Genomic DNA, 24,248 nt, shown 5'->3' with positions numbered 1-24,248 from the left:
GCTATCGTAGGAACAAAATTATGTACATAAAATTAATTTTATGGTGCTTTTATACACTAGAGAATAGCCAGTAGTCTGTTTTAGCATGCTAAAAGAGTTTTTATAAAGTTTGATATCAGAAGCCTCAAGGCTGAGATTTAAACTATCATTAGGCAATTTTCAGTAAACAACATCTGAATTATTTGAGAATGCAAATGACTTTATAGAATAGAATCTTGGTGCAGGTAATTTTCTTGTAATAAAATCTCATTATTTTTAGACTAGATCTAGAATTTGGAGTGTTCCTTATTGGTCTCAATGCTTTATTTGTTTGAGAGGCTGGTGCAATTTTCAGACTGAGTGAAATGAGATGAAAATGATGCTACACATCTAACTCATGGTTTGATTAAAGTTCTCTAAAAATTACTTTCGATATACACTTTTTTTCCCTGTGTAAATTACAATAACAGGTGGTTAGAGAGTAAGGAAAGAATTATTTATTGTTGCTTAAGCAGAAATTCTTGCAAAGAGTTAACTATTCTTTCCACTATTTTCATAAATCAGATCCCCGTTCATATTTAGTTTTATCTCTGGAAATAACGTACTTAATGTTCTTAGTGTCCAACTTAAAGTATAATTTGTCACTCTGCATAATATTAAGGTTTCACTTGATGTTTATTTTCCCACAAATCTAATTTGGAAAGTGCAGGAAAAGTCTACAGTTTCATTGACTTTTTTGCCCAGAATGGCTTCTGACAAGATATTTAAACTCTATTGAGCCATACTTGCCAATATTTTCTCTGTCTTCTTTACATATTTTGTAATGAAAACACCAAGCAAGACCAGGATTATTTTTTGGTGTTTTTTTTTAATTTAAGGACAACTGAAAGATGAAAAGTTTTTTCTGTGAGAAGTATGTTTAGAAGAAACATATGTTTCTGAATATATCTCTGCACACAGATTCTTTGTGAAAGGAATATGAAGCCAAAATGGCAGTATTTGAGGAGGCTTTTTTAGCCTGTTGTTCTGCCACTGAACAGAAAGTATAACTTGGTGATGGAATGAAGATGAGGGAGGAATGTGCAGATGCACACACTTATAGATATGTGTGTATGTATGTGTGTGTTTGTATACATGAAGGGATCTTGGTCCTAGGGATGAGTCAAGGTGTTCCCGCCCAGAGCAGGGGGTTGGATCTAGATGGTATCCAAGGTTCCTTCGAATTCAGGCCATCCTATGATTCTATAATTGCATCTTTAATGAAAAGAAATCTACATAGTTCAAATTGAAAAGCCCAAAATTATGACAAAGTTGCTTCTTAATAATGTATTAGTGTGGTCCGTTGACCATATGGTTTTCCATCAGAAATTAATTCTTTGCAGTGTATAGTTTAAAAAAAAAAAGGCTTTTTAATATCTAATTTTTAATATATGTTTAAATGTCCTGAATTTACCTCTCAGTATTATATTTTAGCACTCATTTAGTTGTTAAAGTAAATATTCTCCTTGTATGCTTACTTGTTATTCATCCGCATGAAATCAACTTGGGCTGAAATTACCTGAAAAAAGTAACAAACCACTAAAGAATTAAATGTAACGACAGGTAGAATGTAAAAAAATTGAATTTAATGTCTGACATTAAAGATATTGAATTAAAGATACAAGCATTTTCCTCTTAGTGATGTAGCTCTTTTTTTCTATCCTTACCTGGATAAGGACAGCAATGTGTCACTTAAAAATTAACAATCTAATTTGGGGGGAGGTTTGATTGGAAAATAGCCTTAGTTCATTTTCTTCCATTGTTTTTGAAACAAAACTTTCCCTGCTTACATCAGTGAAGTACTGCATATTTCTTCAAGTGACAGAATGAATGATACCTTGAAGTCAATGAGAAATCTGCTGATGTCAATGAACTTTGGATCAGTTCCTACACTGTGTAGTAACAGGTGATTAAGAATTGTAACAGAAGATTCTTCAGGGACATTTGTAATTTCAGAATACCGGTGTGATGTGCTGTTGTGGGTATGGCTCAGATAAAACAGAAGATGTGCCATGTAAACTGTACTGAAAACAGTAGAACCATTGCTACAGGCACTTGCCACCAGACCACTGCTCTGTAGAAATTATCTTATGTAATTGCTTATCTAGAACAAGTGACTAAAGCTGTATATTTCAGGTTCTTACTCTGAAAGGAGAGCTGTATGGAGAAATGTTCTATACTATATTTACCTGAAGTCTAAGCAAGACAACACTTAAATATCTTTGAATAAAGTAATTTCCTCTATTTCTTGAATCCTGTTGAACTTACAGTTCTGAAGAGAAAACAAGCTGGAATACTGGTTTAATCTGTCCCCTTTAGCATAGGCTTTTAATGTTTCACTTTATAGCTCACTGCATCAGAACATGGCAACTTTTGGAATCTGGTGTATTATACTGCAATTTATCTGCACTTTAAGTAACATTGGTATAATAGTCTGGTATAATATTATTGGTATAATAGTCTGGTACTCAGCAAAGAACCTTGATGCCATCTTGATTTTCCTGAATATTTCATCTTATGTCAAATCAGACTTGCAAATTTTAATTAAAACTGATGGTATGGATTGCTTTTCCTACACGAAAGTTATGATTCCAAATTCTAGTGTGATTTCAGACTATTTAGTATTCTAGCAATCTGATGTATTTATTTGTAGAGACCTACAGTTACAGGAAACATCCTATTCCCAGCATCCCTTGACTATTAATCTGAAAAGTCAACAGTCCTTATGTGTAAGATAAATGAACTTGTGTAGTCCCCAAGTTAAATGTAGAGGCTTTGACTGTTGCTGTCATTTTGATGTATTTTTGTTATGATTCATCAGCAGTTACATTAAAAAATGTACTGTAAACTAAGCTTAGTTACGATTTTATTTTCCAATTTATCAACTAGGATTCTTGTTATATCTTTAATATTATTGATTTAATAATTTATCAATTGGGTTGAACAGTTTTCTGATCTGAATACCCATACAGTCCAGGAAATTCTTGAGACTGAGGACAATTTGAACTTGTTTTGAGTGTTTCCCAATCATGCTGGCCACTATTGATTTTTCTGTTTCCTTACAGTTCCTTATTTAGCTATACATTTGTCTCAAGTCAACAATAAAAAGTGAGGATGGAAAGTTGGCCTAGAAATTGGCTGTAAACAAAAGAGTTACTGACCTGTACAGCAAATCAAACTTCAAAAATAAATAAATAAATAAATAAATATCTATATTACCCACTGCACTATTTACTTTTTTTTTTCCAGATGATTTTCTGCATGTCTTAATTCATCTTCTTATGACAAATCCCTGTATTTTTTGAGGAAGGGTTATCATCTGCTTTTTACAGTACTTATTAGAATGGCTTATGGCATATTCTAATTCCTAAATTAATTACTAATAATAACTACCTAAACATACAGCAGTAGATAACTATTTGAAATAAAGGGAGGCAAGCTGAATAGTCTGGATTGCAATTGAATTTGTATGCTGTTTACCTGTAAAAATACCAAATATAAAAATTATCTTCTGTAAATGATATATAAGTTGTTATTGCTCTGAAAATTAAGAATAAAAATTTAATCAGTCTGGTCATTTCTTTCCATAGAATAGAAGCTCATTTTTGCTTCCAGTAAAGTCTGTACATGAATTTCCACTCATAGCCAGACAAACTGACAAATCTGTTTTTTATCTTGCTATTAAAAAAAGGTTTTGCATTAGTCAGTCTCAGCTCTCTCAGGGCTTAGTCTGTGTTCTTTATTTTGGGAAGAAGCTTGTTGTATTAGTTTTGAGTAGGAAAAACAACCACAAAGCCACATAACACATGGTCCCCTCCCCCTGATACGAACACTAGTAACAGAAGTAAGCTAAATGCAGATCATAAAAACTCTTAAGCTGGGCAACTTCAGTCTTGCAACAATACTTGGATGAAAAGGGAATTAAGCAGAGTTTAATAAGAAGTTTCAGGTGTCATCAAAAAAAAATAAAAGATTCTCAGCAGGGGCCTATTCTACCTTCTTTTGAAACATAAACCAAACTGTCTGGAATTGAACTTTTCAACACACAGTGAGCAGTCTTTTGTCTTCCCACCCCCCACCCACTAAAGCTAAGATGTCAGTGAGGAAAATTAAGGGATGAAAGCTCATGCTTTGCTTCAGATTTTTTTGCTTAAGGATGCCCAAAATCAGCTGCCCTTTGAGATTTCAAATTACATCAGGAAAAAGATCTACTGTAATCCCTATGCCTAAAACAATCTTTGCCATTTACTTTGGATTTTTAACACAGTTTGTTTATTCTATTACCACTGTCACCCCTGCTGTGTTCTGTCATAATCCAATCAACTGCAAGAAAAGCATGCTACTATTTGTAAAGCAAACAAATAAAACCCTTCAGTGTATATGTCAAGAGCTCGAGTTTTTCCTTGCTTGTTAGTGAAACATAAATACTAAAGCGTGATTTTTTTTATTTTTTATTTTTTTAAATTGACCTGAGCTACAGTTACTAGATCAGTTGATTGTTAGTTAGTATGGGACTTTTTATTTGTTTATTCCCTGGATTAAAAATTTGACCTCTCCATGCACAGTAGCAACAGGAAATAATAATTTTTTAGTACACTGGAATTCTCACTGTCCACATGAGTGATGGCTTGTCAAGCTTTGAGACTTTTGGTTGACACATGTCCCTTATAAATTTCAAGCAGTATTCTCCAAGGGATTAGCTGAAATGTGAATTATTTCCTTGACCAAGATTAGAGAGCATTTTAAATTCACCTAAACCACTGTATAATGTTCATTTAGACTAATCTTGGTTAGAACTCTAATTACTATGTTCATCTCTAGTCAAAAAAAGAAAAGTAGTTTGATAATTTAGTCATGTTAATCCCATTTTAAATATCACTTCCATTTAGGAATATAGCAAATGTGCATCTTGTACATGCCATTTTTATATAAGGTCATGATTATCTAAGCACCAATATTTTGCTAAACACAAAAACAGCAACAACAACAAGAAGATAATTTGAAGAGCCTGCAGTAAAAGGGATGCTGCAAAAAGATGCCCAGTGCATTTGAATGAGTTTAGATTCAGTTTCTGTTTCTAATTATGGGAAGTACAGAAACTACTTGAACCTCACTGGTTTTGTCATTATTAAAAAAATAGCCTTCAAGTCAAAGGCTACTTAAAGGTTGCCTAATATTAAAGTTATGAGTAAATAGTACTTGAATTATGTTGAAACAAATGCTTCAACTTTTGTTTCTGCAGTCAGGAATTACACTGAAAGCCACTTTGTTCAGATTTGTACAGGAAAGAATTAAAAGTATTTGACTTATGGGCAATTTCCAGGAACTGGCAAAACTTTTGGAAGTGGTTAGTATGAAGAAGTCTAGAATGGAACCCAGATAGAAAGGTGTTATTGGATAGTCTGAAAGACCATAGCAAAAGGGGACATTTAGTAAATTTGTAGAGTCAAGTTACTGCAGTAAGCTAGTGAAGCATCTTTTTTGGTGCAGCTGAGTAAGTGGTGTAGTTGTTCGTACATTTTATACCATGAGCATTACTTTTGAAATATGGCAAGCCATGAAAGTGGGAGGGTAATATAGCTGAACAATTGCTAGAATGAGAAATACAGAGCAGGAGAAGTTGTGAGTGATGCTGACAGAAATTCTGGAGGTGAGGTACTTTGCCCCAGACAGAGACAAAAGTTTGTGTTAGAGTTGAGCAAAAGAGAATGCTTAGAGGTGCTGTTGGAGTGGAACTAGAATTGAGGCGGTCCAGGGAAGGTTAGGACAGCCAAGTGGTCTGTACTCTGAGGGTCTTTGTGGTGTGAGCCAGAGGTGAGAGTCTTAGTCCCAGCCAGAGATGGAAAAGAAAGTCCTTCTACTGTTGCCCACATTATAATATAGGTATAAGGTCTGCATGAAATCATCTATGAGTTGGGTATATATAAAATGAGAGAATACGTGTATTTGTTTCTAAACAACAGTAAAGGTTTTAAAGGAAGAATGACTTGATGGACCATTTAGTATTGGTAATTTAATTGTAATTAAGTTTGGGTTTTTTCAGTAAATAAATAGCTCTCACTTATCCTGTTCATCTTATGGGGGAAGAGAGGAAAATTTCAGAGATATTCTGGAAAATTCCCAGTGTCTTGATGGATAGGTTATTTGTAACCGAGAGATCTTCTTAAATCAGCTATAGGAAAAAAAAGAGTTAATTATTATGGTAAACTTGTCAAAATGTAGGAGGAGCAGATTAAAGATTTCATATCTTTTTTTCCTAATTTAGAAACCTAGTTTTTCATTTTTCTTGTGGGGGCATTTATTCTGTCTAAGATGCAGCAAACAAGATTCTGGTGGTGAAGAGGCAGTTACTTCAATGGTTTCTGACGTGGCAGCAGCAGATACCCACAGGTACCTCACAGGGTTCCCATGAGTCCCTCAATGATCTCTGAGAGAACGCCCGGTGTTATGATCCACTTTAAACCCAGAAAAGCAAAGCAAGCTAAGTCTCTGTGCATAAACCAGAAAGAACTTAGAAGGTTCAAAATATTCCCAGAAATGAGATTAAAACCAAATGAGGTTACATGTTGATGCCAAAAATTGGATGTGTTTTATTTAATAGTAAAAGAGGCAAAGAGAAGGGAAGAGAAAAGAAAGAGAGAAAGAAATAGAAGTGTGCGTGGGGGGTGGGGGAACGGAGAGGTGACAGGGGTTAGGTGGAAGGACATCACCCCTCCAAGGGTCCCAACGATGTCTCATTGCTCCCCTCCATCTGGTCTGCTGGTGGTGAGGGTCCCCCATCGCCGCTGTGGCCGCACCGCCACACACCGTGCCACGCCACCACACCACACACCAAAGAGTGCAGAATCCCGTGGATTAATATACACTTTGGGCCAGGTGGGAATGCCCACGTGTCTCCCCTTGCAGGGGCTGGCTTGACACTGTCCCTTGCAACACTGAGGGTCTGTTGCATCATATCTGGTGCTCTGTGCAGGGTCTGGGGACTCCTTTGAGGGGGGCCCCTGTGATGGGCCGTGTCACCCCCTCCTGCTGTGGATAAGCTTCTACACCCCCCCGGTGAGGACCCCTCAGCTGGGCTCCTCTGCACAGTGGAGGATGGACAGTCACTGCACCTCTGACCAGAGGCCTTTCCAAGACACCCAAAGCCTCTCCTCCCTCCACCCTTTGGTGCACGGGGTCTGTTGGAGCCTGGCAGCTGATAGCCCTGGGGCTGTGGTCCTCATCTTGGAGGTGTTAAGCTTGTGCTTTGTGCATGTCCCCAGCCCTGATTTGTTACTTTATCTTATCTTCATCAGTGAGCGGTGTAAGGCCTCACTCAGGGCCCCATTCAGGGTGTGGTAGTGTTCTCTGCAGCTTTTGTAATACAGTTTTAAAAGTACTTCAAGAAAAATGTTTAAGTCATAAACTATAATATTTCAGTCTCTGACACCCGGATAGTCAAGAAGAGACTTAAACCAGAGTACCTTCAACCTGGCAAATGTACTCTCATGGATTTAATCTAGGCTACTTAGAAATTCAGTCAATATCAATATTAATGACTAAACTGAGGAATGGTTCTTACCCAAATGATTTATTTTGAGGTATGCAAATATATGGTGTGCTACCTTTTAGACAATATGAGGGCACCCCAATCAGAAATGGTGGTAAAATATTGACATATTTATATTAGCAAATATGAGACATAGATGCATTAAGAATAAACACTGAGATGAGGCTGATACTCTGTTTTCATTTGAAAGGTAGGTGAAGATGTTGATGTTTAGTTGTTATTATTTGTACTGTTTTCACTAATTAAATTTGCATATAGAAGATGCATTAGTGCTCATAATTGTCAAATGTACATTTCCCTGTGGAAAATGAAGGAATCTTTTTTTTCTGTGCTTCTCTCAACTGAAACACACTTCACTCATAACAAAAATTACATGTATTTGTATGGACTGGTATGCAGGAGGTTTGCATTTTGAACTACAGATTGTTGAATTTGGGTCTGGAAGATAATAAAGTACATGGTTCATCTTTCATGTGCATTAGTGACTTGACTGATCAGGACATGGATATGTTTGATATATCACCTGGCTATAAAAAGGATATAGCATTTTTATATTTGTTTGCTTTAAACCATGGGTGAAAGTCCCTTAGTTTCCAAGATAGCCTAGAAATGGTTTAACATTTGGCTTATATCTCAGTAGAACAGCACAAAATGTATCAGAAAAGATAATCATGCTCTTATTTGTTTTCAAATATTCATTCAAACATTCATGCTTTTCTGGCAAACCTACAAGAATGTCTACTTGACAAAATTGTCCTTACATCTTATGGCTATCAGATATTTTATTTATAGCATGTGTTTTTATATCTTCATTATAGCAGTCCTTTCTAGTTCAAACTTCTTTCCCCTGTAATTTTTTAAATTGTTTTTGATGCATAAAAATGTTGACTAAATAAGCAGCACTGTACAATCTGGTAGACACTGACAGTTTGGACATTCCTCTAGTCTCAATCTTGTTATGAATTTTGATTACAATGAAGAAGGCTAACATACCCTGCTGGAGCAGGGATGTTGGCCCAGATGGCCCACTGTGGTCCCTTCCAACCTTATCCTTTCTGTGATACTACAAGAAACTACCAGTATTTGTTTAGTCATCGTGCTTAATTTTTACACTTGAAAAATGTAAATATCTCTTTTTTAAAATGAGATCAAATACAAAAGCCCTTCATAATTTTAAAGTAGAAATGAGTGTATGATGCATTGGTCTCCTCTTTACTGATCTCAAATGTTTAGATAGGTTAAGGTAGTTCCTCTGAACTATTTAATTATTTACAAATAATTGGTGGAAGTAGAATTTTGGACAGGAAAGTAGAATTGTGGATAATTTTCTATGGTAGTCATTGATAGAAAATGTGTTTCCCTTGAATGAATACTAGATTCTCCTGAACAGGAGGTGTTAATTTTAACGTAATACATAGTCCATATGAAATTGAAATGACAAGAAACTTGTAAAAGTGGTGCCAGATTCAACATGGAAAGAAAGATCTGTAAGGTCAAAGATCATTTTCTTCATCTCACTATGTTCCTATTTTTGAACTTATTTATGCCTCTCTGCATATATTATTTCTGATTGTTGTAAAGTTTCATGATTAAAGCTTTTTATGTATCTATGGACAACTTATATTCCTGCATAAATCACTTCTGTTAAATTAGTCATAAGCACAAAAGAGTTTTCTCTGTGTGCAGACAAGGGGAGAGGAAAAAACCTACTGGTAAATCAGCAACTTTCCATTTAATGTCAGCATAGTGCAATGATATCTGCTTGCAGCAGACTCAAGCATTTGAGTAGAATCAGAAGGAAGAAATATTTGATTACAAAATATGCTGGTCCTAGGCATTGTTATGAATATAAGCATTCGTTAAGAAGTTCAATTTGTTGCAAGGCTTGGTGTCTCAAGATATTGCCAGGCACAATAACATTTATCATGCTTTCAGTATAGTTGCAGATGGACTAAATGGTGTTCTTGGCAGACTTGCTCACAATAAGAAAAAAAAAGAGTAAATTTTTTTCCTGTATTGAAGCACTTGTCAAATAAAAAGGTAGCCAACATTTGTCTTCCCTTTCCTTTGGAAGGAGTGCTATGGATGCTGGTAGTCTTTGATTGCACCTTCTAGATGAAAAAAGAAAAGAATTATAGAAAATGTCAGACGTACTGTAAATAATCATTGCAAAACTGCCTAGTGTCACACATGCTAAGTAATAATTTTGCTTGCCAGCAAACATCACACCTGTGTACATCAGTCCTGGTCTTGGAAGTGGGGAAGCTGATGAGTTTTCTTTCAGCCCTTAGGAGCTTTGACAGTTTTCATCAAGTTCTTACAGACTTCTAGCAGTGGAAATTTCAAAACAAATAAAAAAATAGAAAATAATTAAAAAAAAAAAAAAAAACGGACTCCTTTCCCTATACCCAAACAAAATAGGCCCAATTTTGCTGATAGACTATCTTTAAGCATTTGATACCATTGCTTTCAGACCACTGATAAAATATCTTCAGACCTGGTAAAACTATGTTATGAATTGTAAAGATGTTTCACAATGAATTCAATGAAGAAAACTGATGCTTTTGCTTGATGTTTGCTCGCTCCTCAGGCAGAGCTTGGTTTTCAATTCACTTGATCCAATATACCTAGGTGCCATATTTAAGCAAAGTGAATGTTTGCCATTCCTTCTAGCAGCTGAAGCACATTCCATACTTTAGAGGCTGATAACATCTCATAAATAAAATTACCACTGTGAAAGGGAAGATTCTGTCCTTGCATTTCTCATCAACGTGCAATAATTTGGAAGATGGTTGGTAACACTGCACAGCTGTTGAGTTCTTGGCTCTGGCTTTGAAAAGGCTGTTGGATATGACATTTTTTAAGAGATAGTATTCCTGTCTGACTTACAGAAAAGGAAAATTTGCTTCTCGTGCTGAGTTTTCTGAGTAACTGTGGGGAAAAAATCTGTAAGAATCAAATTCACTTGTGACTCTATGAAGATTTATGGTTACTTCAATCGGCTTTCTTTATTAGGAGGGCGCCATGGTCCTTAATTCATAACCAACCTGTAGCTTATCAACTATTCAGTTTAATATACCTCTTGCTTAAATTTTGTAGAATAATTTGTAGCATAGATGAATGGAAATTACCTCCATGCACAATACAGTGAGGATATCAAGAATCTTGAAAATACGTGTTCATTTAGCTTGCTTTGGAACATGAAAAAAAGCCCTGCATAGTCATTTTAAGGACAAAAAAAAAAAAACATATTGATTTTAAATTTTCATTTTTGTTCAGCACAAACTGAAGCAGATGTTTTACATTTGTACTTGAGTGAGGCTGCCAGAGGTCACTAGTTCAAACAGGAATTCTTGTCTCTCTGGGTCACAAGTCTGTAGGCATTATTCAGCTTGCCTCTAGATACCTAGTATAAAGACAGATAGCATTAGAAGCTAATGATTTGCTGTGTTTATGTAAGGTTCAGATTGGAAATTTAAATAAATAAATAAAACAAACTCTTCTATTTTCAGTCAAATCAGCTTTTATTTGAGATGTGTAGATAATCTTTCTCAGATTTGAGAATGTGTAGGTAATCATGCTTTTGGTAAAGAAAATGCCAGTTTTGTAGAAGAAAAATTTTACAGGGAGAATTTCTGGTTGGATTGGTATTTTTTTATTTCTGATATCATTGTCAAGTCAGATCAGATCAAAACTACAGGTTTTTTTAACATAATGCTTATCTTCTGTCCAGCTCTGTTTAAATGTTTCTTTTAAAAAGCTGAAGATCATAATTCTCTAAGTACACTTTCCTACCTTTTCCAAGCGTTATAGGAAGCTAACAAATCTTTGCACTAAAAAAAACCTGAAGGGTGTGTGGAATTTCTTCTGTTTTCTGTCTGAAATCCTGTTGACTGCTATGTTATTTTCTCATCATCTTTCTTTTTGCATTCATTACCCCTTAATTGTTGTCCTCCATCCTACTCTGTCTTTTCTTGACTAAGGGGACAGAGAAAAATCTTGTTTCAATAAAACTTTTGGAGCCTCAACCACTGTTATATTGCCTTAAACTGAAGAAGAGCATTGAGATTTTCCTGTTAATGAACTGTACAAGGTGGAGTCCTTTTTCTGTCTGTTTTTTTCAGGGTTCTGCCTTTCATGTTGGTTATAAAATGGTGTAGGTTAGCTCTAAGATGTAATTATCCAGTTTCAAAAGGTCAGTACACTGTACTTCATTTCCACCATTCACCTTTGCAATTATCCACTTCATTGACACTACCTTGACCTCATTCTATGCTTCCACCATTATTGTGGTCTTCCTATTAAAAAGTAAAATTTAGTGCAAGTCTGCTCTGACATTTTACGGAGAGAAAATATTCACATTTTAACGGAAAATTAAAGATTTCAATATTTTTTCATGTGTTCCAAATTGTTTCTTAAGCTTTCACTTGCCTTTATAAATCAGGAGTTCCACACAAGAGCATCATATAGAATGGAATATTCCTGTGGCTGCTTTGGGTCATCTGTCCACTCCCAGCTTCTTGTGCAGCCCAAGCCTCCTTGGTGGGAGGGCAGTACAAGGAGCTGAAAAAGCCTTGACTTAGAGTAAGCAACAACGAAAACTTCCCTGTTATCAACATTATTCTCATACTAAATCCAAAACATAGCACTGTACCATATCTTAGGAAGAAAATGAACTCTTATCCCAGCTGAAATCAGGACAGTTAAATATGTAAATTTATCCCAATTGGAGCTTGTAGACATCTTGGGTGCAATGAATTGAAATTTTACAGACAGAGGTAAATAAATTTATCTTTGACATCAGATCTTTGTGTGATAGTCATCTTCTGCCTAATTTCTTGACTTGAATTCAACCTTGTATGGTTTTGTGATTTCTCTCTATTTGATGGCTGACAAAAATGAATTTGTATTGATTAGTGTCAACACTGTGAAAAAGTAAACTTTCAGGCTTAGAATTTCACCTGTGTGTTTTGGCAGATGCTTTGCAAGAAGACAGGTTTGCTCATCTTCCAGAACTTTCATGGATACTTGCAATACTAAATATGCCTGCATATTTATTTAGGAAAAGGTATGGGGTAACCATATTTTATGTGATTGTAGTCCAGTAGACAGTAATCAAACATTTTGCATAATTTTGGTGGGAAAGAAACAATATTTGCTGCTAAATAGGGGTATGTGATTCCTTAATTTCCAACTATTGTACAGAAATTCAGTGGGTAGACTTTTAAGACCTCATTAGGAACGTGTGAGCATCAAGCATTTACTTGTGTGTTGGAGTTAGCAACTTGTAGTCTATCACTCTGGACCCACTCTAATGGTTTGATGACCTGTGCCCAAAACTGCTTGAGGTGAGGCCACACCAGTACAGAGTGCAGTGGAACAGTCACTTTTACTGCCCACTGGAAATCTGAATGAGCCTCTTTAACTTTATTTGGTTTCTAATTGTTTTTATTTACTCAGAAATAAGGTGGGAACAGATGAGTTTGCAATTTGATTTAGCTAGATAACCACATTGTTACTACTCACAGGGTCAGAATTATGTTTCTCTTATGCTGTAAAAACTCATTCTTTTCGCCCCACATTCAGTACCTTTTCGTTATTTTCCAAAAATTGATTTTAGAATAAAAGTAACCAATAAAACTGAAAAAGTACACCTCTATGTCTCTTTCTAAAGCTTGTTGGCACAGATATCCTGTTTCTTCAATGAAGAAGTGTCTCACAGTGTTGTCAGTCTCTATTTTTATCAACCCATCGATTTTAGTTCTCACAGAACTGAAAATTGTAAAAAGTTCTTAAATTTTGACCTTTTAAAAAATATATTAGCAATTCCTTTTTTCATTGCAATTAAAAGAACTGGAACCTTTTATTTTCACAGTCTTTAATCTATGTTAATCTCTTTTAATCTGTTAAGAACCAGTTAATAATAACTTGTTAACAGTAAGTATTGTCAATAACAACTTTCTGATAAATATCCATTAGTACCTGTTAAGTACCTCGTTTGTGCTATAAACATAAATTCACTTTGCTATTTTTTCTTTTGAAGTCTGAGAAGTATTTAATACAGCCTTAACAAAAACCTCTATGTAGTTGTCTCTGAAGAATAAATCAGTTCTCAGATAATTACTTTATATGACTTAGAAATGTGTCTTTTTGTTGATGTATTTAATTCTCCCTATATGTGGATTTGATGAATGAATTCATAAAGTTGTCCTAAAGTAAGGTTACAGCAGTGGCCATAAAAGATAATATTTCCCTTAAGACTATTAATTGTGACCACAAGAAAAAGATTAGCATGAAAACTTAAAAATCTTTCCTCTGGTTATGAGGACAGCAGTATGTAGTACTGAAGGCATACTTTAGAACTTCTTGAGTTTAATGAATATTCATTACAATACTTCTAAATTGTAAACAGAGTAAAAACATGCCACTTTTCATCTTTTGGAGAATAAAAAGTGAACATTGACATTGTCAATCCAAAATCAGTCTCAATCTTATTTAAAACATTTTATTATTTTTTAATATTATTTTTTCCATAAATAGCAGGAAAATAATAAGAATTTGTCCCCAGTTACTGTATAAAAAAATTACCTATGCTTTACTTTTTTAAAGGTACATTTGATTAAAAATTTTCTGTCTTGGTTATTTTCTTTTCGAATTCAAATATTTAACTTTATGAAACATGGAAAACATACACCTTGGACTGATTTCTAAGGTGCCCACCTTACTCTGAGGTGATGCCATTAGCCTCACTCAGTGGAAAACAGGGGGTTTTAATCAGAGTATTCTAGTCCTCTTTGTTTTTTTTTTCCTTTTTTGGTTATTCTTCCTCCTAACCTGAACCTCCCAGCTGGAAAGAATGCAGTGCAAGAATTCCACTGAATGGGGAAAGAGAGAGCGACTAGAAGCAGAAAAACAAAGTTTGGAAGAAGAAACAAGAAAACTGAAAATGCAGGTAAAAGAAATTCAGGAATTTCTGGAGATGAAAAAAAATAAAGGATCAGTAACTAAATTGAGTTTTAATCATTAAAATGCACAGAGTAAGCCAATGATTAGAAATAAGCTTTGTGTATTACTTAATTGGATTATTTGGGGAGCATTCACACCCCAAATTACTATTTCCTAATGTCAAAATGTGTCACTAAAACAAAGATTATACAAGACAGAGCAGCCCTTGCTGCATCCTAGACCTGAACAATTGGACCCCAGTGGCTTAGAATTTCTGTAGGGTACAGAAACATAAAAATAAATCTGTTCGTTTTTAAAAGGAGCAGGGAGAAATGACAAGCATAACAAGACTAGGAAGCAAAAGTGATGACTGGGAGGGACAGAAGAGCTTTGCTAGCTACAGAGTCCTGATGAAGGTCGAAGCAAAAAAACCTGTGAGACAAATCATTTCTCTGTCTTGTTGAACATTGACTCTCAGGAGGGAGAACGGAAGGAAGAGCCTGTTTCTTATTTTTTGTTTCTCTAAAGATCTGTTCACTTTTAAACCTTATTGTCCTGGTAAAAATTATGTAATAATTTATTCAGAGATTCTTAACTGAGCATATTTCCTTTATTTTATGGTTTTCTATGCCAATAACTAAGTAGTAATCCAGAAGGCTCCCACTTTCATTTGAGCTTGAGAAAGCTCAAAAAAGAGAAAGCAAAAAAACCCCCAAACCCACCAACCAATCACTAAATGTACATATCTGACGCTGTGAGTTAGGTAGTGAGAAACAGCAACTTTTTTTTCTATTTGCCTAAATTACAAATAATTTAATCTAATCTATGTACATTTGCTGTTCTGTGTAACTACATTTAGAGTTTAGGTAGAATAGGTAATTTCTCTTGGGAAAGACTGAGAGAGAGGGTTTGTATTTGATGTCTGCTCTTAAATGTAATCAAAAGATTTCCTGTGTTTCCATCATGACTAGTAGCAAATGAAAGCTCATGCATATAAACCTACCTTTCTAACATATCTTATATAACAAACACTAGGTTTTAACTTTACTAGTATTTATTTTATGAGAACATATCCGTATCACATCATACCATGTCACATCAGTATTTTCTTTATTTATTTGTAATGCAAGTAATTTGAGGTTGGAGATATGGCCAGAAAGATGCTCATCTGCTTAGGCATGTTGCTATATTTCAAATCTCCTTTGCTTATATATCTATGCTGGTTTGTTTATTTGTTTGGTTTTCTTTTAAAAAGCAGTTAGTTGCATAGATTATTAGATATCTGTGATCAATTCTGTTAGTATCAGTTTTCTCCATTAGTAACACACCCCTATATTTGGCTTACAATAACTGCAAAACATGGAATCACAGGACAAGTCAGACTGGAATGGACCTCATGAGATCTTCAGTCCTATTTCCTGCTCAAAGCAAGATCAGCTCTGAAGTTAGACAGAGTTGTTCAAGGTTTTGTTCAGTGAGGTCTCAAAAACATCCAGGACTGCACGACCTACTCTGGTCAGTGTGTTTGTGATGGCTTGATCCCATCTGATAGTTAAGCTCCCACTCAGCCTCATTCACTCCCCAGCAGTGGGTTGGGGGACAGAATTGGAGGCGCAAAATTGAGAAACAAACTTGTGGATTGAGATAAAGACAGATTAATAACTGGGAAGGGGGAGAAAGGAAAAGAAGGGGAAAAAAAAGAAGTGATGCAAAAGCAATCAACACAACTAGCAGACTGATTGCCTAGCAGGCAGGCTCTAAGCAACAGCTGCTTTGGAAAAACCATCACCCCTCTGTCACTGAATGGGAGTCTTCCTTCCCAGGTGGAGGACTTCATCACTGCATAATTTCACAAGGTTCTTGTTGGCCCCTTCTTTCAGCTTTAAGACAGAACTTCTTGATCCCATCTACAGGCGAGGATATTGCCTCTGCCTGCCCCAGCCTCAGAGGGAGACAGCAAGACCTCAATGGGAGCAATTTCCCTACAAAGCTGTGAATTGAGGCGCCTGCTGTGTTCCTCCATTTTAGGCTGGGAACCATGCCGTGTGCTGCATCATCCCCAAGGCTGAGCTGTCTTGCAGTCTTCAGCAGCGTTTCCAGCCAGGTCTCCTTGCCAGGGCCTGCCACAGTATCCTAAGCATACTTCTCACTATGTCCAGGGCTCCTGCCTCTGGCTGCAGAGAGCAAGTGTACCACCATAAATGTTCTTCTGTGACACCAAAAACCCATGGACAACATGAGTAAAATTAAAGATCAACAGGATTAAAGCACTGTGGCAAACCCTTAATGAGAAAATGAACTCTTCACAGCTGGAAAAACTAATATGGAAACAGCCTTATAAGGAAAATTACTCTTTCAGCCAGTTCATCTCCAAGTCAGTCATGGCAATGGAGACCTGACGTGGAGAAGGCAGTAGTTTCTACAGTTAGTTGGCATATTTTCTAACCTTGCTGCTGCCATTAAATGCAAAATGGGTTAAGAAAGGAGAGTTTCTTTTTCAAGGATTCCAGCCTAACTCAATCTAGATGGAACCTGTCTATTTCTTTGTGGACACATCTTAATGTCACTGTTGAACCTAAATTCTGAGACTGTTTCTGATTTTCTCTAATGCTATAAATAATCTGAAAACAATTGCTTTGACTTCTGGTTCAGGACCCTTTTATTTCTGGGATGGTAGCTTCAAGTTCAAAAAAAATAACATTATAAACAGGGTTAGAGATGTAAAAAAGAATGACTCCTTTAATTTGGGTGATGGTTAGATGTCTAGGTTAGCAAAAATTGAAACTACAGCTATCTAAAGGTCTTTGTGCATCTTAATCGGGTTGATTATGGCTTTGTTTAGCAAGTAGACACAAGAGATATAGGTAATGTTTTGTAGAATGAATCCCAGAGCACAACACAGTTGCCTAGTTGCCTATTTTTTTCCAAAACCTGTGTTTGTGAGATTATTTGGAACATCTATTGTAGTTGTTTAGAACAATATAGTGTTATTAATTGAAATATGGCTGATTCATACTTGTAGAGGTTATAAGCAAACAATGGCAACATTTTTTTGTTTAAAAACAGTTTCAGTAATATTAAAAACATGGTATCAATACACAGAAATTAAATCCTTACATCCTTGTCTAAATGATTTCATGTTGACAGTTATCTCACTCTTTAGTATATATACATACCTCCATAGGATATAGAATTTCTGCAGCCTCCTGCCACTCATAGTAGTAAACCATGTAGATTGAAGTTCTGAATATAAAATTTAATATTAATTATATCTTGCAAAAAATGCGAGTCCTTAATATTATTCTTAGCTTAGTATGTTGGTGTAAAATGTTTCCACATGCAGTTTTTGAAAGGTTAACTTCTGTTGCACAAGATGAGCAGAATTGATGAAACAATTGAGATCAGACATTGTTACTATGCAGTTTTATTGATTGCACTTCTTGAAATGGAAAATACCATTTAAATTAATAGATGTATTATTTGACAAATAGCATGACAACAAATATTAAATGGATCTAACTGTTTCATCTAGGAAGGGATAACATGAAGAAAAAACCATTTGTTGATGGTATAAATCAATACCCCAAACATGATGTTTATGGAAAATATTTTTTTTTCTTCCATCCATGAATATGACCTTGAAAAAAACTTATAAATTAATTTTGAGGAATAATAACTATTCTTTTGTAATATTTCTAATGATTATGGTAAATAGCTGGCTATGAAATATTGAATCAACTGAATATGTTTTGTCGTGGACTTGTGCAGAATATTGAACTGTGGAGCTTGTGGATGCATAGACTAATTTTTTCCTTTTTCAAATTTCTATCTTTAATATGATAAGATTATCATGTTGTTAGGAAAAAAATCCATAGATCCACGGGCTTTGTGAGAGGAGCCTAGGAGCTTCTGCATACCAGGCACAACCAGCTCCTGCTGGTTCCAAAAGAAACCCACTGGCCAAAGTTGAGCCAATGTGAGAGAAACAGCCCTGCAGACACCAAGGTAGTGAAGGAGAAAGGGGAGGAGGTGCTCTGGGAGCAAGAGCAGAGATTCCTCTGCAGTCCATGGTGCAGACCAAGGTGAGGCAGCTGGGTCCCTGCAGCCCATGGAGGTCCATGGTGGAGCAAATGGCCATCTTACTGCCCAAGGATGAATGACCCTATGCTGGAGCAAGTGAACTTGCTCTGAAGGAAAGTATAGCCTGTAAGAGCACATGCAGGAGCAGGCTCCTGGCAGGAATCACAGACTGTGGGGGACCCACTCTAGAAACTCTGTTCCTAAAAGGATTACTTCATGGAAAAGTCTCATCCTCAACCAGTTCTTGAAGAACTGTGGCCTGCAGGAAGAAGCCATGCTGGGGCAGTTCATGAAGGATTGTATCCCATGGGAGTGACACCCCTCACTCTGATACAGGGGAACAGCATGAGGAGGAAGGAGAAGCAGAGAAAAGCTGTTGTGGAGTGACTCATATCCTGACGTCCCCTTCTGTGCATAGAGGGAGGAGGTAGTGGAGAAAATGGGTAAAGAAGTTATGTTGAGCCTGAGAGGAAGAGTGAGAATGAAGAAAGATGATTTTAGTTTCATCTTTGTTTTTAACCATCCTACTCTATTTTTAACTGGCAATATATTTAATTTTCCCCTAGTCAAGTCTATTTTTTCTTGTGAGGTTAATTTATAGAGGAGAGGTGTGAGAGAGCAGCTGGGTGGGCATCTGAAATTCAGCCATGGTCATCCCATCATAGTGTCAGAGGTGTGACATTTCACAGGCAAAAGTTAGTTTTTATGATACAATTTCAATGAGGCTGGTTTTCTTTGTATTTATAAAATACAGGAGCATTATCCACTGTCTCCTTTTCCTTAGACCCTTTCCTCCCTTAGAAGTGAAAGGGATATTTATTCTTCCTAATTATATGAGGTATTTAATGATGGTTTTCTTATATGTAGAAAATAATTAGCCTGCTGTAGCCATGAAGTCTTTCTAACAGTATCACTGTGTAAACTCTAATTTTTATGGATATAAAATTTTGGTGTGGGAATAGGTACAATGTGAATGACATTCTTCCTTACTTTAACTAAAAAAACCAAAACAAAACTAGTAAACGCTGTAAGACTAAATTGCTGCTCCCTAAGTCTTTTTAGTTGAATAAGAAATCAAAGTTCAAACATTCCTTTCTTTTTAAGGTCTAGAAAAATCAAGTTACCAAAAATTTCAAAATACAAAATCCTCTGTCTCTGCACGTCTCTAAAGAAATTGTCATAACACAACAGTACTTGCTTCCAGATATATCTTTTAATAAAGGGTAGACCACTGCAGGAACACACTTTTGATGAGAGACAGCCTTATTACTCTGAGCTCCACAGAAATGTATCACAAGTTATTAATTAGAACAGGTTTTGCAAGTACAGTTGAGAAATCAAATTTAAGAAGTGGTTGAGAAAAATAAATGGAGCAAGATAAGATGAAAAACGCTGCAGCTGCACAAACATACCTTTACATTTTGGTTAAAAGACACAATGTGGCTTTAAGGCAGATTCTTTCATCATCCCCACTTGAATTGGCATTGCTTTAATTCAGAGTGATTTTGTGCACATTAATTCTTTCTGAAGGAAACCATGTGGGAAGTTCTGCTTCAGGTATTTACAGTCCTTGCTCCAATCCCTGAGAGAGTGGATATGGCTGGAGCATTAAGAATTTTTGGGATGGCTTAATGCCACATGTGCATCAAGGGCCACAGGAGCAGGAAAAATCTCAAGTCCTGTGTTTGTGTGTGGGGCTCAGCACCTGCTGTTGTGGTCTGTTTAACAACTTCTGCTGTGCTGACTTAGTGGTGTGAGTAGGGAAAAATGCAAAAGGGATTGCAAACTGTTCCCTTGTCAACAGTGAGCACAGTAGACAGGGATCTGTCTGCACACTCTCTGAATGCCTGTGGAGTGCCAGATGTGTTTTGAGAAGGCACCACAGTACAGAGGAGGAGTTTTATAATTTGCCCAGATGAGAGGAGTTTGAATACTAAGGGCTTATATTAATTGCCTTGTGTTTCGTTGTTGGTTTTGTGTCACAGATCTCTTGAACTGAGGTTTTAATATATTTTTTACTCTTCCTCCAAACAAAACTTGAGAGGAGACATAATTATGGTATTATTGTTAAACCTTTTGATATTCATCTAGCACTGTTCATCCAGTGGAGAAATATATTTGTTTCAACAAAAACCACTGGGGCTGGTTGTTGCAAAGATAAAACAGTACAGGCTGCACAATTTGCTCCCTTAATGGATTTCTAAAACACAGTATGTTTTGTCAGAATTACGACATAGAGTACAGTTGTTTTTGTATGATTTTTTTCTAATTACTTTCTGGTGAATTGCTCATTTCAGTTCCTTAGAAAATCGACTACATTGTAGAGCTAAAACTAAATAAAAAGAGAGTTTTACAGATGTGTTTCCTCTAGCAAATTATGCTGGTGTTTAACAAAAGAAAGGGGAAAAAAAATTACTGGATTACAAACTGTTATGGATCAACACTCAGCACTGTACTTTTCTCACCAAATTTTTTCCAGTTTTAAAGATATTTAATTCAGAATTCCTGACAAGAAAAGCTGAAAGTCCAAGAACGGATTTAAAAATTTATCTCTCTTTTGCATCGGACTAGTGGTATAATTTTGAGAGCATTAATATGCTTCAAATTTTTCATTTAAGTCCATTATTTTATCTCCTATTTTCTAACCTTGAATGGGCCTGCAAATTGTAATGATAAATTTTTCAAAGATTGTATAAATATTTTTTAATTACACATTTTATAGTGCTGATGGAAACCAGAAAAGCAGTTTTGTTGATGCATGTGTATAATCAGCTACTCTATATTGTATTCTTTCTTCTCCCTGTTTTTTCCAGACAGCTGGGAAAGAGTGCTTTAAATTGCCTTTTTTATTTTGGCAGAGTAGCACGAGAGTATTTGCATGCCATCAGAATAAAAGTTCATCTAGTCCTATATCCCATTTCTGACATTGGCCAAAAATGGGTAGGTATGGAATACTTACTAAGAGCAGCCCAGGAATACTGTCTCAGAGAACTGTCATGGCTTCTTAGCAATTCATGTCAGAAGTTTCCAGAATGAGATCGGTGTTTTTCAACTCTAATATTTCTTACTGAATAATTTTTTTGGTAATTTTTGAAAATTATTTTTGAACACGTAGATTTTTAACATCCACTGTGCCCTGCCATGAAAAATTATAAATTTAGCTGTACATTAGGTGAAACATTTACACTGTTTGCTTTAAATCTGCTTTTACATTTTCGTGATACTGAAAAAGAAAATTAATTCAGTTCCCTCTTTCTTCACACCATCACTGATATGATCTTCCAACACCATGGAAACTGCTCAATTATTCCTCTCTTCTTTCCCTTCTCGCTTATTTCTTCCTAATTTAGTAAGTAAGCATTCCAGCATGTAAGGGCTTTTTTTCATGCCAGCTAAACTTCTCTAAGAATCACTGCAGAAGACCTTTGTTAAATGCCATTTGAAGGCCTGCCTAGACCTCTGATTTAGAAGAGACAATTTATTGACTCATTTAGAAAACTGGCATAAATTAGTAAGACATAAAATTTTTTGTATAAAAATTGTTTTGATTCTTCTTCAATAAATCAAATGTGCCCATGCCTCATCTTACTTGTAATTAAGAATGTCAATATTACTTTCCATGGTTTTTATGCCCTCTTGAAGCATTTTAAATATTGTTCTCATGTTAGCTGTTTTCTAGGCTTTTTGAATTCCTTATTGTCTGGTATCTAGTCCCAGGATTTTTTTAACTATCCATTTTGTCTGTTTGATTTATGACAATGTTCAGTTTGAGACAGATCCTCTGGTGTAACCCATATATATATATATATATATATATAATATGGGTACAGAATTATTTATTTCCATGCTTCTCCCATGTGAAGACAGAGGAAATTCAAGTAGCTTTCTTGTTTCCTGAATTTTTGCTCTTGTTTATGTAACAGTCAAAAGACTATGAGGTTTCTTGCTATTGATTTGTTAGAAAAAGGATTAATAATAGTTTTTATAATTTCTTCAAGTTGTTCCTCATATCCTACTTGGCCTCTCTTAGTTATCTTTACAAAAGCACTGCCAGATTTTAAGATCTATTTTTCCCCTTTGTAAAAAGACAGTTATACTATCCATGTAATATAATATTTTATCTAGTTCCCCTATGAAATAACCACAGTAGACCCTACTCCAGAATATATGTATGAGAAAATGATTTAACTTTCTTCTGCTCTATTCTCAGACTTGAATGTGTTTTCAGATTATTCCCAAAATCTGTAATAAGATAAAATTCCAATCTTTAATTCTGTTTTTTTTCCTGCATTCTATTTATTTCTAAAATATTTTCTTGACATTATTGCTGTTGATAGAAGGTCAGGAATTTTACTTTTTTTTTCCTTTTGTCTCATAATTAAGTTGTCATTTGGTAAAGGGGGGAAATGTTCTTCCAACTGTGCTGATGCTCTGTTCAAGTTTCACTCCTTTAAATTCAAATGTCAAATCTGATTAATCAGTGATTAATTTTTTCAGTTAGAAAGAAAATTTGGCCCTGTGTGGAATATCTGAAAGCTTGTCTCAGTTGGCAAGGTACTTTCTACAGTTACTGAATATTTGAAAATAGTTCCTCTGATTAAATTTCTACTTCTTTGAAGTAGCAGACTTTTGAATTCATTTGTTGCAGGAAGAGGAGTTGGACTTATCTTCGTGGGGGCCTTCTAACTCAGGATATTCTGTGACTCAAATTCCTGTCGCTGTTGTACCGGGGATGGCGAGAAAATGACATAGAGAAGTCCGGAAGAATAGCACTCTTTATTAACTTACAGACTCATTTATATGACTTGGTTCGCTAGAATGGCTAATGCCATTGGTCCCTTGGCAATCCACCTCCCAGAGTGATTGGCTAAATGCTACGACATCCATTTTCTCCAGTGTGCCCTAATAAGACTCTGCAAAACAGGCTACAGGTGTTAGATAAAGTCTTGGTTTACAAAAACCTCTTACTGTTTTCAGTTAGCTTGCGTGAGAAAGAAAACTTTCACAGAATACTCAGAAAGCTGGAGAGTTTCTCTGCTTCTAGCTTTTCAGTATCCACAAATTCCTTTATAAGAAAAATTTTTAAAAATTTTAAAAGATAAGGAGAGGCTAATTCAGCCTTCAGTTTGGGGCATCTTTTAATAGTCTTGGAAAAAGAATGAAAGGAATTGTTCCTCTGCAGTATCTCTCTTAAAAATTCATGCTCATGGATTTGAACATTTTTGACATTTGGAAATTTCAGTTCTTTAAACAGTCATCAGTAAATGCTTGGAATATCTTGTACTTTGCTTGCTGTGCTATGCATACCTATTGCTTTCAGAACAGCTATCTTGGGTTATTATGTTCATTGAAGAGATTGTGGCTCAGTTGTCTCTGATCTGTCCTCCCACTTTCTAACCCTTTTAGCCAAGTTTGTGTGAAGACATGTCTCTATGTAAACCTTCACAATGTTTCTTATTCCTTCTTTCTTTCCTTTTCCTTCATTTCATCCCTCCCTCCTTCCCTCTCTTCCTCTCTTTCTCTTTCACTTATTTATCCCAGTATATCCCATTTATGAAGTGGGGCAATGCAAATCTCATGAGGTTTAACAAGACCAAGTGTGAGGTGCTGCACTTGAGTCTGGGAAAACTCCAGTATCAACACAGGCTGGGGGATG

The 24,248-nt window shown here is 35.7% G+C and overlaps 1 protein-coding gene across 1 annotated transcript in view; it reads left to right on the top strand.

Moving 5' to 3' along the window:
- CCDC102B (coiled-coil domain containing 102B) overlaps positions 1 to 24,248 on the top strand; it is a gene marked incomplete at its 3' end in the record, with an annotated part of 148,683 nt that overhangs the window by 32,503 nt on the left and 91,932 nt on the right. Inside the window, exon 5 of the mRNA XM_082277488.1 lies at positions 14,415 to 14,519. Within this exon, the coding sequence (XP_082133614.1) occupies positions 14,415 to 14,519 (105 nt within the window). The remainder of the gene's footprint in view (positions 1 to 14,414; positions 14,520 to 24,248) is intronic.

The sequence above is a fragment of the Coloeus monedula genome, assembly GCF_965178545.1.
Source record: "Coloeus monedula genome assembly, chromosome: 1".
Taxonomy (NCBI): Eukaryota; Metazoa; Chordata; class Aves; order Passeriformes; family Corvidae; genus Coloeus; species Coloeus monedula.
This window is presented reverse-complemented; position numbering and strand designations above follow the sequence as displayed.